At 30.4% G+C, this 16696-nt stretch overlaps 1 protein-coding gene and 1 pseudogene across 1 annotated transcript; both read left to right on the forward strand.

Annotated features, from left to right (window-relative positions):
• Positions 1-374: 374 nt before the first annotated feature.
• Positions 375-1458, forward strand: LOC149518758 (uncharacterized; annotated as a pseudogene).
• A 1677-nt stretch (positions 1459-3135) lies between these two features.
• Positions 3136-5769, forward strand: SLO2 (Pentatricopeptide repeat (PPR) superfamily protein). Its single transcript, XM_022871538.2, has one exon. The coding sequence runs from the start codon at positions 3470-3472 to the stop codon at positions 5534-5536; it is 2067 nt and encodes a 688-aa protein (XP_022727273.1). The 5' UTR covers positions 3136-3469; the 3' UTR covers positions 5537-5769.
• Positions 5770-16696: the final 10927 nt, after the last annotated feature.

Below are 16696 nucleotides of genomic sequence, written 5' to 3' on the forward strand. Positions count from 1 at the left end.
TGCACATGTGACATATTAACAGAATGAAAGAGATGAATTATGTTCTCCAATGTATAACAAAATGTAGCTTGTTATCATAATTTTAAAAATTTATATATGAATATTAAAATACCTTAATTTAATAAATCAAATGGCATACTTGTTTAGAACTTTAATAGGTCGCATAATCCATTTCAAGTTTCAAGCCAAAGATAATTTTACTTGAAACATGTTCACCATAAATACAACATGCTTTTAAGATGAAAATCAAAGAATTGAATTGAAGATAGAGTTAATAGCATGGGTGGTCCCCAAACTTTGAATCAAATTCTATATTGGTCTTTAAATTTTGAAAAATTTTAATCGAATCCTCAATTGTCCAAACACATGTCAATATGGTCCCTCCATCTACTAGATCGTATAAATTGATGATAAATCCTACGTAGTATGACATATAATCTTCTAAACTTGTATTACGTGAATTTTTTTTATTGTTTGAATAGATTATGTGGAATTTTTTATGGTTTTTAAACAAATCATAAAACAAAAAAGGTAAAAAACTAAAAAAATAAAGTTTGACCACCTATCATCTGTCTGTCATTAAAGTTTTTCTTAAGCTTGAAACAGAGTCCAATTCAATCCTCTCTAGAAATTCACATCTCTATACTTTTTTCCAATACCTTGTTGACCTTAAAATCCTTGTCAAAACCCTAAAAAATACTCGTAATTATGGCTCAAGAGCTTTTTGACTTGTCAAGTCTCGACTCACTTTATCTTCTGTGTCACCGGTTCAATTGAGTATGAGATTCAATCCTGGATTGACCTTGAAAGCATTGAAAACATGATAAAGGGTTTAAAGAGCCATGAAAGAGCGAAGATGAGTTGGTTTGATTATTGGCTTAATTTGAAGATTGAGTCTCATAAGGGTTTAATCACTTGCTATAGAATTTAGTCCCAAAATCGAAAGCCTTTTTGGTTTTACAATCGATCTTTTGTGGCCCGAATTGTAAAAAATAGATCTGAAAAGACGTAGTGTTTTGTATAGTTGTTTTTTGTCTGAAAGTTTTGTTTGAACTGATTAAGTTTACTAAATCTCCTTTTGTGAATGAAATTGTCAATAATGGAAAAGTTTTCAAAATTTTAACTTTGTTGGAATCGAAGAATTTGGATATGAAAGTTCTGGCCTTTGATTGCATTCTTGAAATTGGTTACTTTGGATGCAAAGAAGTTGTAGAGGCATTACTTAGAGAATGGGGGAGAGTGGGGAGAAGAAACTTGTGGCCTTTGATAAAGATTTGGACATGAAAGTTTTGGCTTTTGATAAAGAAACTTATGGAGTTGCAAAGGTTAAAGTTTGGTGAGGATTTGATTAAGATAGGAAAGTTTAGTGATGCAAATGAGGAGAATGAGGAGAAGAAAAAAAAAAAAGAGAGAAAACAAGTTTTGGTTTTCTTCCACGTAATCTGTTCAAACTTTTGAAAAATTTCACATAATACAAGTTTGGAAGATTATGTGTCATGCCACATAAGATTTATCATCAATTTTGATGGTCCAACAAATGGATGGACCACATTGACACATGTTTAGACAATTGAAAACTCAATTAGAATTTTTTAAAGTTTAGAGACCAATATAGAATATGACCCAAAGTTTAGAAATCATATGTGCTATTAACTCTTGAAGATAAAATTAGAAGAAATATACAAAAAAAAAAGGTGAGGATGAAACGAGCTATAACAATAGTGAGTTTGTGGGTAGTGGTAGTGCAACTGAAAGCTTCAATATATAGCGAAGGCAAATCAAGACGTAATTAGATATGGCAATAGGTCAAGTTAGGGTGGGTTTTTGCTCGCTTTAAACCAACCTAACCTAATATTAAAATAATATTTTTTTATACTCGACCTGACTTGACCCGTATATGCATAAAATTACAATTGAACGATTTAAAATTAATAAAATATTATTTTTTAATATAAAATATTATTTTTTAAAACATATAAAAATATAATATATATATATAAATATAACATTAAAATAAATAATAAAAATATTATTGATATATATATTGGGTTAGATCGAGGTGAATCTGCATCTAGATCTGATCTTGACTTAAAAAAAAAAAAAACTCAACCCTACTTAAAACTCAATTTAAAAAAAACATCAACTCTATAAATTTGAATCAAGTTAGAACATGATGAATTCATATTGGATTGCTAACCTTTGACATAACAGGGAAGGTGGTAGCAAAGGTTGCAAGTAAAGTGGTCGGGGTTTTGAAAAAAATAAATAATAAGGATTTTCAAGTTTGATAAATTGGAATTGATTTGATACACTTGCAAAGCTAATTTAACCAAAACATTAATTTTGTAAGGAACATAAAAATCACGTTTCTTTGGTAATATAAAATAACCTAAGACCTAAGAGAGAATTGAATTTAGAATTACATTTTATAGAAAAAGTATCAGATTTATCACTGTCTTAGATTGTAAGTTTCAAATTTATTATTTTGCTTGTTTTTATATAAGTTTACTATTTTATTACATTTTTAATGTAATTCTAAATTAAAAAAAAACTTTATTTTAAATTCTTAATAAAATGTTTTTAATTTAAATGATATATTTTATTTTTAAATAATTAGAATTACTTAAAACATATGATAAGATGATACAATTATAAAATAATAAAACAATAAATATAGAATAATAAATCCATTTTTTAGACAATCATATTTATATTGATAGATTTGTAAGTTTCAAGAGAATAGACAATCGGACGTGTTTGATAAATAATATTATAATAGAATAAAATAACATAATATTATAAATAAAATAAAATAAAATAATATTATTTTATATTATATTTGATATATATAAAAATTAAAATAAAATAATTTATTTATTGGATAAAATTATATTTTTTAAAATTTTTATAATTTAAATTATTGATATAATTTTTAAAAATATAATAAAATATATAAATTCAATTTTATAAAATAAAAAAAATCTTTTTCATTTTAAAAGAATTAAATTATTTTATTAAAAAAATAATTAATCTTTTTTATAATCTTAATTTTTAAAATATAAAATAAATATAATTAAAATAATTATCATTTTATCTTATCCACCTTTCGATCTACAATACAAGACACGAAGGATATGTTGTGGCACTACTGCTGTTTGTTGAACACAATGTTCCTCTCTGTACCAAAATAAAACAAGCACAGCCTCGTTTCATTTCAAATGACATTGTTGCTCAGTTATCAAAATCAGCCTCCCAACTAATTTAGCATGTCGTTGTTGGTAAGTTCACTCGCCAAAGCTCTTTCTAGTCATTGAAATCTTTTCAGTGGAAAATAAAACTTTGTTCGCATCATTTGTATTTTCCCTTACAAGCTGCAAACATGTCGGCTTGCTACGCAATGGTAAGGAAGATGCAAAAACCATAACAAAAGAACAATGCCCAACAGCCTCATTTCTTCAAAGATAATGGAATGGCGAAACGTGGATTGCTCAATCAAATTGTGGGTGATCTTTCAGTGCCTGACTCTTCTCCTTTTGCTAAGCTCTTGGATTCATACATCCAATCCAAGTCTCTCCTTGATATGTGTCGCCTACATGCACGTATCATCAAATCCCATTTTGCGTCAGAGACTTTTATCCTCAACAGGCTTATTGATGCCTATGGCAAATGTGGCTCCTTGGAGGATGCCCGGAAGGTGTTTAACAGAATGCCTCAAAGAAACATTTTTTCTTGGAACTCGATCATAACTGCGTTGACGAGCTTGGGTTTCGTTGACGAGGCAGTAGGGATTTTTCGGTCGATGCCTGAGCATGATCAATGCACGTGGAATTCGATCATTTCAGGCTTTGCTAGGCAAGATAGATGTGAGGAAGCTCTTTACTATTTTGTTATGATGCATAGGGAGGATTTTGTGCTCAATGAGTACTCGTTTGGTAGTGCTCTTAGCGCTTGTTCTGGGTTAAAGGACATGAAAATCGGTACTCAAGTCCATGCTTTAATATGGAAAACTCGTTTCATTTCCAATGTTTATATAGGCTCGGCTCTTGTTGATATGTATGGAAAATGTGGGAGTGTCAGCTGTGGCCAGAGAGCTTTCAATGATATGACTGATAGGAATAGAGTGTCTTGGAATAGCTTGATCACATGTTATGAGCAAAATGGTCCAGCTAGTGCAGCTCTTGAGGTTTTCTTGAGGATGATGGATTGTGGAACTGAACCGGATGAGCATACGTTTGCCAGTGTGGTTAGTGCTTGTGCTAGTTTGTCAGCAATCAAGGAAGGTAGGCAGATTCATGCTCGTGTTGTGAAATGCAATAAGTTGAGGGATGATCTTGTCTTGTGCAACGCATTGGTTGATATGTATGCAAAATGCAGTAGAATCAATGAAGCTAGATGTGTTTTTGATAGGATGCCACTTAGGAATGTAGTGTCTGAGACCTCAATGGTAAGTGGGTATGCAAAGGCAGCCAGTGTGAAAACAGCGAGATTAATGTTTACAAAGATGATGGAGAGGAACATAGTGTCTTGGAATGCGCTAATTGCTGGCTATACACAAAATGGAGAGGATGAAGAGGCTCTGAGACTCTTTTGCCTCTTAAAGAGAGATTCTGTGTGGCCAACTCATTATACCTATGGCAATCTACTGAACGCTTGTGCTAATCTAGCTGATTTGCAGCTTGGAAGACAGGCTCACACACATGTTTTGAAGCATGGTTTTCGCTTTCAATTTGGAGAAGAATCTATTTTTGTGGGTAACTCTCTCATAGACATGTACATGAAATGTGGATCAGTTGAAGATGGTGACCAGGTCTTCAAAAATATGATGGAAAGGGATTGGGTATCATGGAATGCCTTGATAGTAGGATATGCACAAAATGGTTATGGTAATAAGGCTCTTGAATTGTTCAAGAATATGTTAGAATCTGGGGAGAAACCAGACCATGTCACTATGATTGGTGTTCTTTGCGCTTGTAGTCATTCTGGGTTAGTTGAAGAAGGGCGACATTATTTCTCCTCAATGAGCAGGGAACATGGTTTGGTACCATTGAAGGACCATTATACATGCATGGTTGATTTACTTGGTCGAGCTGGTTGCCTCATAGAAGCAAAGAATTTAATTGAGACAATGCCGATGAAGCCTGATGCTGTTGTCTGGGGATCTCTGCTTGGTGCTTGTAAAATACATCGTGACATTGCTTTAGGGAATTATGTAGCAGAAAAGCTTTTAGAAATTGATCCTAGCAACTCTGGACCTTACGTTCTTCTCTCAAACATGTATGCTGAGCTTGGAAGATGGGGAGATGTTGTTAGAATAAGGAAGTTGATGAGAAAACGTGGAGTAATCAAGCAACCTGGTTGTAGCTGGATTGAGATACAGGGTCATGTAAATGTATTCATGGTGAAAGATAAAAGACATCGTCAGAGGAAAGAAATGTATTCAGTTTTGAATACCCTCATAAAACAGATGAAACGAGCTGGGTATCTACCAGATGCTGGTGATGAAGAATCTTACGAGGAAGAAAGTGAATCTGAATAAGCCTTATTTTAGAAAAGGAACTTGCCACCTAGTGCTGCGGTTTGGTGATAAATTTTCTAAGTGATTTTGATCAAAATGATGCTGCTCTTCATATTATTTTGTTTTATACAAAATTTTGCATTAATTGGTTTTAGTTTTTAACTGCATTCATTGGTTTTCTTGGTTTTTCATGTGTATTTGATTCTTTTCATATAATAATAGGAACAAGAAGAAGAAAGCAGAAATAATAAATATATGCCACAAGGACCCATCTGCTTGAGTTTGATACCTAGCCTTGATTGATCCTAAATCAAAACTTTTGTTCTTGTATTGAGTATCTATTTTGTTAGCAATCAATAAACAAATGGGCAAAATACAAAAGCCTATTGAAGCTTGGTAAAAAAGACACTTATCTTCATTAATTTGAAAAGTACTTTCCTACTTTGGAAAATTTAACATATTAATACTAAGCTTGGTGGAAGGGATAGAAAGGAGTAATGATAAAAAAGTTGTTAATTTAATAGTTAAGCTATAAAAGTGGATAAATTGTTATGAATTTTAACCATTATATTAACAGGTTTCCTAACCTTCTCACCAAACAAAAGATTAAATGAAAAGATAAATGTATCCTTCATAATTTATTTTTCCATTTTTTTGTTTTTATTTTTTTCATCTTCTTTAATATATATATATATATATATATATATATATTTATACTAGATTTTTTAACTACAAAATAATTAGATTTAGTTAGTTATATACATTAGGATGTGAGATTTAAGTAGTTATTAACTAGATTCTTTTTGGCCTTGCTAGCTTGCTTGTCAATGCCATGTTAGTTTTACACAATAAAGTTTTGTCCATGTCAGCTTTCAAGTGTAGGAAAAAATGCCGGCTTTCATTAGGTGCAGTATATAATCTTTCTATTGGATAAAGAGTTTATCTAACTACAAATTAAAAGTTAAGAAAAAACAACTGCATAAAAAAGCAAAGAAAAATTTATTATAAAAAATGAAAAAGTTAATGGTCATTTTTAATATTTTAGCCAATAGCATTCTAGTCAATCTCTTGTACACCAATGTTGCATTTCAAAGGAAAAAACAACAAACTAAGTCTTACATCCCATAACTTTTGAAAAGCTTTTGAAAAGAAAAAAAAAAAAAAAAAAGGAAAAAATGAGAAAAAAAACTCTAAGTCAAGATATTTGTATTACAATAAGTTTGTTATGATGATTGGCATGAAAATTTAAGGAGTTGTAGTTACTGGTATCAACTTTCAAACTCATCTCAGAATTGTTTATTATGCTTAACTAAAACTTTGCTACTTGGTAGACAAAGCACTAAAACAAACTTAGCAAAGACAATTCAAATCACTATGTAGAAGATTTATAGGTTATGTCCATTTTTCTATTCTATAGCTGCAATTGGTTGTGGAGGGAAATTCAAATGGTGATATTGGTCAATGGTAAAGCTTGTGTCCACTCTGCTACTTCTTTTTCTACTCTTATGACTGAAGTGACAAGTATCATTTCAAAGCACTTACATAGTGCCAAAGCCGAGACTGATCCCTGCTTGGTCTGTTAAAATCGAAATTCTGGGCTTGGTTTTTGTCGGGAGGGTTTTAGTCTTGAACAGCCCTGTATACTAATTAGATCGTTATGTAATGTCATCTTGCTTGCTCTATTCTACTAGACTGCAAGATTGTAATGATAACCAACAAGCTATACGCATTGAAGCTAGCCTAACTGAACTAAACGTGGGCGATCAAGAGATAAAACCATACTGCAATTGCTCTTATGAACCCAAGCATCAATCTATGTATATATTAGCTGGCTTTGGAAATTGCAGGGCTTTAATGCTACCCCATCGCTGATATTGCATATTCTACTAGACTGCCACCTCTTAAATGATAAGCTCGTTTTACATTGTTATTCACTGGGATTACACATACATTTGCACATTGTAGTAAGATTCAAACAATTGCCTGGCCTAGTAAAGGACTGCTATGAAAAGAAACAGAATTGAGGGACAAAGAATGAGGCAAATAAATAATAGGAAAAGCATGCCACTTTAACTCCACTTGGGCGTTTCCTTCCATGGCATCCCTTTTATTGCAACAACCAGCACAGAGGAAGGGCCCTTGCCAGGGCTTTGAGCTGGTGGAGAATATGGAACCCTTGCTTTGTTAGGGAATTAGTAGACAATCTAAAAGATGTATAAATATATATAATCCAAAGCTATAGTACAAAATATTAGTGAGATTGTCATCTATTTAGATCAAATCCTCGCTCAACATATCCAAAATCCAATTTTAACGGTTATGGAAGAATTTCCAACCATCGAAGATCCATGTGTAACCTTACCTTCTCTGATGCTTTATGGAAACATCATAATACTGAAATAATATCTTTCTTAATAGTCTCCTGTCAAGTATACATTATCTAGAAGGTAAAGAGTACCTAGATGCAACTATAGTATAAGGAGTTTTAGTAAGGTTTTTGGAGATATCATAAAAGTACCACATATGATTGATTTTTAAATGAAATTACTTGGTCAATAGCTTTCTCCAAATAATAGAAAGCTTATTGATGTGCTTGGGCATAGTCATTCTATCCAAAAAAAAAAAAAGTCAAAATATTATAAAGGAAAAGATATCATTAGCAAAAGAAGTAACAGATCACAAGGGTTATCTCTTTAAAAGAGTATTGTTCAAAAAATTCATTTAATCAACGTCTATAGCTACAATTTGCTTAAACTACAATATTTTAAGAAAAAATAGCCTAACTTTAACTCTTAAACGACAATCTAATTCATATTGTGCATCTAGAACATTCATATCTACAACTTCTACTATCAAAGTAACTCTTCTATCCTAATAAGTCTATAATTTTAACATTCATATCCATATATATAATTTAATCTAACATGTAATAGAAACCATATGAGCTTAGTAAAAAAAATGTTAATATGAAAGTCAAATATCATAAATCTTATATAAAAAACACGGGCATTAAAAAACATTGAAAATTTCAAATGCATCAACAACTAAACCATCATACTTTCAATCAATTTAGCTAATAAAAAGGGGGGAGGATCAAGAAAAATTTTGAATTCTTAGCTCTTATAATTCAATACAGTAACTAAGCAATTATGTCAAGATGTAAATATAAAGTAAATAACTTTACTTGCATGGCTTTACATGCCTTAGGAACGTGGTACTTCAAATGCAATTTGGATAACCAATACCTAGCATGTGTATTGAAATTATCAGTTGCCAATGCCAACTCAAAATTCTCCTATGTTGCCTAATATTAAACGTTAAAATTAGAAAACATAACTCAGATTTAATAGTAATATAAAGTTTCCAATTCTCATAAAGTACCTTGTCTTTTTTTGGAAAAAAACAAATTATTAAAGATCTAATTATGTAATCACAACAACTTCAACTATTAATTTTTTTTTATAAAAAAGGTCATAACTTGTGAAATAAAAAAAATTCTAAGTATATATTAGAATTTAAAGAAGCTGTCTCAAATTAACCTCTCGGTTTATCCAACAGAAGCATTTCCCTCATTTAAAAAGAAGAAGAAAAATAATGTTAATTAATGGAACTGGGTCTAACCTTGGCTCTGATCTGTTCCAACAATGAATTTCTTTTATCTACCTTTGGAATGATTGAAGGTCAAACCCGTTCAGTTACCTTTTTCAATTGCAAAATATTCAAACTGTTACTTCACAAGAAGAAAAGCCATATTGGAAAAAATTGAAATGTAAGGACATAATTACCTTGTTTTTGCCATGAGTAGTAATAGCATCAGTAAGAGGATTGTCACAAGTTAGAATATCATTTGAGTAATTTGATTTTATCTATTTTATGTTATAAGCAAACATTTTTTTTGTTGCACCTCGTTGAGTGATCTGCAAAAAATAACAGTTTCAGGTTTGAAATAATTGAAAAACAAAATTGTATTGTGATTAAGCATTGCATAATCTAAAACCAGCCACTTGAAAAAATAAAAATTACTATCACCCAAGAAATATAAAATTTTAAATAATGTAAAAAGGAAAACGAAAAGACAAAGATAAGGATTTTATGACCCTACCAAAGTTCTTCAACGACGATAGCGGAATCCACTAACCTTTGTCAAAACAATTAAAGACAAATTAAAAAGAAAAAAAATGCAAGGTAGAGATTTACACAAACAATTTATAAAACTATGTCATGCAATAACTTGCTCCAAATCTAAAAGGATTGTTATTGACCTTTTTTGCAAAACATATGATCAATGCATCATGAACCATCAACAACATGATATAACAAAAACCTATAAGGATCAAAACTAAATGAATAGAATTTATATGCTTATTAAAATGAATCCCGCAAGACCAAATTTGTTCACTTAAATGAAGTCATATCTAATCTTCTTTATTTTACAAAATTGGATTCTAAATCATGTACCTCAAAATTTTCAAAATTCATTTATCAAACTAGGATGATCAAAATCACAACACAGTTTGAGTTGCAACAATAGTCCACTTTACTTTCCACAACTATATGCTTAGATATATATCAGCAGTACCAACTATTAGATATGTTAAAGCGAGATTTTAAGGTAAGCAAGGAACTTGAATTCCTTTATTATAGCTTCTCTGGCTTTTTTTATTCTTTTTCCTTTTTAGTGTCTTCTTTTTTTTCCTTTTTTTTTCTTCATATTCCTCTTCTTTTTTGGGAGGATCAGCTGGCATTGATGGAGGTAATGGTGTTTTCATTTGGTTGAATTAGGGGAAAATATTTGGCCTTAACCTAGGTTTGGCCCTCTCACATTCTTTCAACACCAGTCATTGTACATAATATGATAAGAATGGCAAAGGTAAAAGAATTCTGTAAATCTAACTAAAAGACTCTATATAAAATAAAATGAAAGTACACCAACATAGCATTATCAACTGATTAGAATTTTTCAAAAGAGGAAAGCATTGGAATCCCAATTAAAGACCTATATCTTGTGGTATTTTCTTTTATGAAGGAAAGTTTGGAAGACATCATGCCTGTTACGCTTAAAATCAAAATGATGAATCATATACAGGCTTTCTTTAAGCAAGTTATATAATCCATTTAGGTCATATTAATTATCCTCCCCTGCATGAAAAATAAATATAAGCCATTTGATAATTCAATCCTGCAAACTACCAACAGTAAAGATATTCAAGATTAAGATTTTATCATAGCAATGACTTTAGCATTCTATAACAATATAATTCTTAAATGCATGCCAAAAATTAAACTAATTTTATGCTAATGGAGCATTTAATTAAAGTAAAACTGTACAAAAATAATATTAAGAAAAAAATGAAATTAAAAAATTACCATTGATGCAAACAATCTTATCAACATCCATGGATTTATAATCAAGCGTATATTTCATGTTCAAAAAATTGCATTTGATAAATTTAAGATCTAAAATTTACTTATTTGATAATTAGTGAAGTATTTACCTATAATAGGAATTTCAATAGTGAACTCAGTGTATCAAAACACGAAATATATGGCTGAGATACTGGACACCACGTAAGACAAAACCGCGATGGGACCAGAGACTTTTTTGGCTTAGAGTTCGGTAATAACGAAAATGTCTGCACCAACACCGAACCAAATAAGGTCCTACCACAAGAGGTTCTTCTTTATCTCATGCTGGCTCCGAGCCTTAATTTTGTTGAGCTCTGTTGAGTCAAATGATCGGGTGAAGTTTTTGAAATAATAAAGTCAAAAACAAAAATGAAAAAGCTTATGAAGAAAGCTTTAACTTTTTACTTTCCAAATCTACCCTCCAAATTGCTTTTATTACATTACATCCATGCATAGCAAATTAGGTTTGGGGGAGAGTTTTAATATTAAGTTATAAATACGTTAAAAAGTATTATAAAAAATTATTTTGAAAAATTATAGTTTAAGATTTTTGAGTATTTAGTATTATTGTAAAAAATTAAAATATTTAAAAGTACATGATATTGAAAAGAAAAAATAGGTTATTTTGTCAAATTAAATAATTGAATGAGTATTTGATAATTTTATTTTCAAATCATAAATTTCAAATCACAATTACACCTCTTAAATAGCTTTTATAATTGGCTAACTTTTAGTGATAAAAAAGTGTTTTTTAAAAAAATTATAATGTGTTTAGTTGATATCGAAGTGTTTTTACATTTTATAATTTAGGTCAAGATTAAACACATATCCAAAGTTAAGTAGGGCTTATCTTTGGTCTTAATTCACTAAACAAATGAAAAGATCATGTAGAATGGATTAGGGAGATTATATTCATACTAGCTTAAAAAGGAGAGCATGAAGATGGATAGAGAGCATGAAAATGGATAGGAATATAACTAGATTCATGAACGAACTTAGACAACATATAATAGGCATATTTTCAATGTGAAAAAGCTGTATTTGTATGAGTAAATGGGTGGCTAATTATGTTCATACTACAGCTTATTGTGGATTTTTTTCCCTAAACTAAAGTACTTTGTAATTTTATTTCCTTAATTAAGTACTATTAAACTTTATTCACAACAGTAGGTAATATTGTACAATTAGTCTTTATGTTAGCATAACAATTTCATGTTATTTTTTTTCATCAAATCTTTTTCTTCTCTAACCCTATGAAACTTTGTTAAATATGTAATTTTGTTGACATCATTTTTTTTCTTTGCTAACAAACAAGACATAGGCTGGGAATGAAGTAATCTCCATAAATGAAATTTTAAGAAAATAAAGAAAAAAAAATTTTAATACAAAATGATTTATGAAACAACAATTCCCTAAGCTTAAAATAGTTAGGAAAGAAAGGTCCAACCCCATGTAATTGTTTTGGACCAATCAAAGGCCATAGGGCTTGGTCTTTCTTTTCACATAAAGCCCTAACTACTTAATAAAAAGAGGTGGGGGGTTGTTTTAAGGTGAAAAACAAGGTGTGGCCACAAACCAAGAAAAGAAAGGAAAAAAAAGATAGGAAAGTAGAGAAAAAATGAAGAAAGAAAAGTCGGTTAAACAAAAGTCGATTTGTGGTCCGATTGAGCTGAAATTTTATCAACAAGTTTATGATTCAGAGTTCTACATTTTAAACAATAAAGATCAGGTTTGAAGCTCTATAAGAACAAATTCAAGGTGCATTTATTGAGTTACTTATTTAGTGAGATTTCTCTAATTATTTCTTTAGTTGTTGATTAGCTCTAATTTTAGCTAGAAAAAAACTTTGTATATCCATTATTTGATAGTAAAGTTTTTTTTAGAGGTCCGTAATTTTTTTTACTCTAAATTGGAGGGTTTTTCATGTAAATCTTGGTGTGCTTTATTTTTTCTACGTTGTTGATTATTGATTGTTGTCTATTATTATGGGTTTATTACAATATATTACTTTTGCTTTATTGTGTTTATTACTTCAGACACAACAAGTGGTATCAGAACAAGGGTTATTTTGAAATATCAATACAAAAATAGCCTAAGACAGAAGTAAATTTTGTTTGAAATCATGAAAGGTGATACGAGTTCTATGATAAAATTAACAGCATCAAATTATTCAATTTGAAAGCATATGATGGAAGATCATTTATATTGTAAAGATTTGTATGAGCTAATATTGGGTGATTTGGCTAAATTAGCAAATATAAAAGATGAAAGCTAGAAGAAGTTAGGCAAAAAGACATTGGCTACAATAAAAAAATGAGTTGATATCATCGTGTTTTATCATATAACAAAGGAAACAGATGCCCACACTGTTTGAAAAAATTTGACAGTATTGTATGAGAGAAAAATAGGTATGAAAAAAGTTATGCTTATTAAAAAGCTTGTAACTTTACAGTACAGAGATGGACAATTGATTACAGAGCACTTAAGTGATTTTCAAGATATATTTAATTGGATGACTACTATGGAGCTTAAGTTGAATGATGAAATAAATACATTTCTTTTGGGTTCATTGCAAGACAGTTGGAATATTGTAGTTGTGACTATTCTTAATTTAGCTCCTGATTACAAGGTAACATTAGAGATGATAAATGATAGTATGCTTAATGAAGAAGCAAGGTGAAAAGATTTAGACATTGAGAATTAAGCTTTGGTCATAGAAAACATGGGTAAAAACATCGACAGAGGTCAAAACTCAAAAGGTCGTAGTAAATCTAAACATAGATCCAAGTCTAGAGATAAAGTGAAGTATTTTTGTTATGGTAAAATGGGTCATATAAAATGAAACTATAAAATCTTGAAAAAAGAGTGTAAAGATAAAAAAGGTAAGAGTTCAGATGATGGCAATATTGTAGCATTGAATGTAAATAGTGATTCAGTTACTTTGATTTATACATATAGTGATTGTAATCATATTGGTGATCTCGGTATTGAGTGGATAGTTGACATAGGAGCGGCATATTATTGTGTTCCTAAGAGGGAGTTGTTTACAACTTATAGAGTAAGAGACTTTGGTTGCACTAAGATGAGAAACAAGAGTGTATCACAGATTGTTGAGATTGATGATATTATTGTACAAACTAATATGGGCTGTATGTTGACTTTGAGAGATATCAGATACATTTTAGATATGAGAATATACTTGCTTGCTATTAATATCTTTGATAACGAAAGATATGAGAGTAAAAAAAAATAGGCAGTAGAAGCTTTTCAAAAGATCTATAATAGTTATAAGGGAAAAACTATGTTGAACTATGTACAAGACATGGATATAATTAAATGGCAACCAAATAGATGCATGGATATAATTAAACGATAACCAAATATATGCCATTGAGGATGATGATTCAACAAACTTGTTGCATAAGAGGTTGGCACACATGAGCGAAAAAAGGTTACAAGTTTTGACAAGACAGTCTCTCATTTCTTTGACTAAAAGTATGTTTCTTGATTCATATGATTATTGTTTGTTTGGTAAGCATCATAAAGTTTCTCTTTGTAAGAGTTCTCAAATAAAAGAAAATATATTAGAATTGATTTATTCTGATATATGTGGTCCCATTGAAGTTGAGTTATTGGGTGGTAATAGGTATTTTGTTACTTTTATTAATGATGCTTCACATAAGATTTGGGTATATATGTTGAAAAACAAAAGTCAGGTATTACAGTATTTTTAAAAATTTTATATCATGATAAAAAGGATGACAGGGCTACCAATAAAGTGTATTCGAACTGATAATGATGAAAAATACATATCCAAAGACTTTGAAGAGTACTATTCAAAGTATGGGATCAAGCATGAGATAACATAACTTGAAATATTGTAGCATAATGGTATAGTTGAAAGGATGAATCGCACTATTATAAAAAAAGTCAGATACATATTGATGATGGCAAAATTACCAAAGTCATTCTAGGGTAAAGCAGTCAACATAGCTTATTATTTGCTTAACAGATCACCATCGATTTTTTTGAGCTTTGATATTTCAACGAGAGTGTGGACAGAGAAAGATGCTTCATACTTTTACTTGAAAGTTTTCAGGTGTAAAGCATTTATACATGTGCCAAAAGAGTAGAGGTCAAAGCTTGATAATAAAACCACACAGTCCATGTTTATAGGATATGGTGATGAAAAATTTAGCTATAGGATATGTGATCCAATGAAGAAAAAGATAGTAAGAAGTAGAGATGTAGTCTTCTATAAAAAAGAAACCATAACAGATATTGAGAAAAATAAGAAGACTACATGGGTTACTATTAAGTGTGATGTTTTAATATTGATAAGAGTTCCATAGAAAAGAGCCACAGATGGTGAAAATGAGTAAGAAACAAAGCTTAAGGATATAAATGAGCCATCCACAGTTAGTGATGAGTCAGATGTAATTAGTTTTGAGCAAGGAGAGTAATTCCTTTATTTGAGACTATTGAGCAAGGAAAGTAATTCTCTCTATTTGAGACTGTTGAGTAGTTTTCTCTCACAGAGAGTGTTAAATAAGGGGAGTTACTTTCGATATTAGGGGTGTAGAGTCTCAACTTAAGAGATCTACTAGAAAGCACAAGTCATCTATCAGGTATCTAAATTTAAATTTTATTTTAGTTACTAGTGAAGGAGAGCCAGAGAGCTTTCAAGATGTACAAACTACTCCAAACAGAAAGTATTCGTTAAAAGCAATCAAATAAGAGATGGAGACATTGCAAAAAAATGGTACATATGATCTTGTTAAACTTTCAAAAAAAAGATCATTAAAAAATAAATGAGTTTCAAGTTGAAAAAAAATGGTGATAAGCCAGTAAGGCACAAAACTCAATTGATAGTGAAAGATTTTTCTCAAAAATTAGACATCGATTTTGATGAGATCTTCTTTTCAGTTGTAAAGATGAGTTTCATTCAAGTGGTATTAGGATTACTAGCTAATTTGAATCTTGAGCTTGAGTAACTTGATGTAAAGGCTGTATTCTTGTATGATGATTTACAGGTGGACATTTATATGAATCACCTGAGGGTTTTAAAGTGAAAGGAAAATAGTTCTTAGTTTGTAAACTGAATAAAAGCTTGTATGGCTTGAAACAAGCTCTGTAACAATAATATAAAAAGTTTGATTTTTTTATGGTGACCCACAGCTATAAAAGAATGACAATGGATCCTTGTGTGTGTGTCAAAAATTTTTTTAATGTTAACTTGATTATTCTTTTATTATATGCTGATAATATATTAATTATGGGACAAGATGCTGGTATGGTTTATAGGTTAAAAGAACAATTATCTAAGTCTTTTAACATGAAGAATTTAGGTCTAATAAAGCAAATTCTCAATATGGATATTATTCGGGATAGAAAAGCTAGAAAACTGTAGTTGTCATAGGAAAAATATGTTGAACAGGTGCTTAGTAAATTCAACATACAACATACTAAATCAGTTAGTAGTCCACTTGCTAACCACTTTCATCTGAGTAAGAAATCTTGTCCGGTGACTAAAGAAGAGCAACTAGCTATGTCTAGTACTCTTTATTCTTTTGCAATTAGTTTTGTGATGTATCTTATGATTTGTACATGGCCTGACATTACTCATGCAATTAATGTAGTGAGTAGATTTCTTTCTAATCTAGGAAAGGTTCACTAGGTAACAGTGAAATAGATTTTTAGATATTTGAAAGGAACTTAAAAAATATGCTTGAGTTATGGAGTTTTACAACCAATTCTAGAAAGGTTTACTGATGC

Source organism: Durio zibethinus, chromosome 5 (assembly GCF_047325235.1).
Source record: "Durio zibethinus cultivar Kanyao isolate XHJ-2024 chromosome 5, ASM4732523v1, whole genome shotgun sequence".
NCBI lineage: Eukaryota > Viridiplantae > Streptophyta > Magnoliopsida > Malvales > Malvaceae > Durio > Durio zibethinus.

Bases quoted from the DNA above. Each gene is read 5' to 3' on its own strand.
- SLO2 (XM_022871538.2), top strand. From the start codon at position 3,470: ATGGCGAAACGTGGATTGCTCAATCAAATTGTGGGTGATCTTTCAGTG.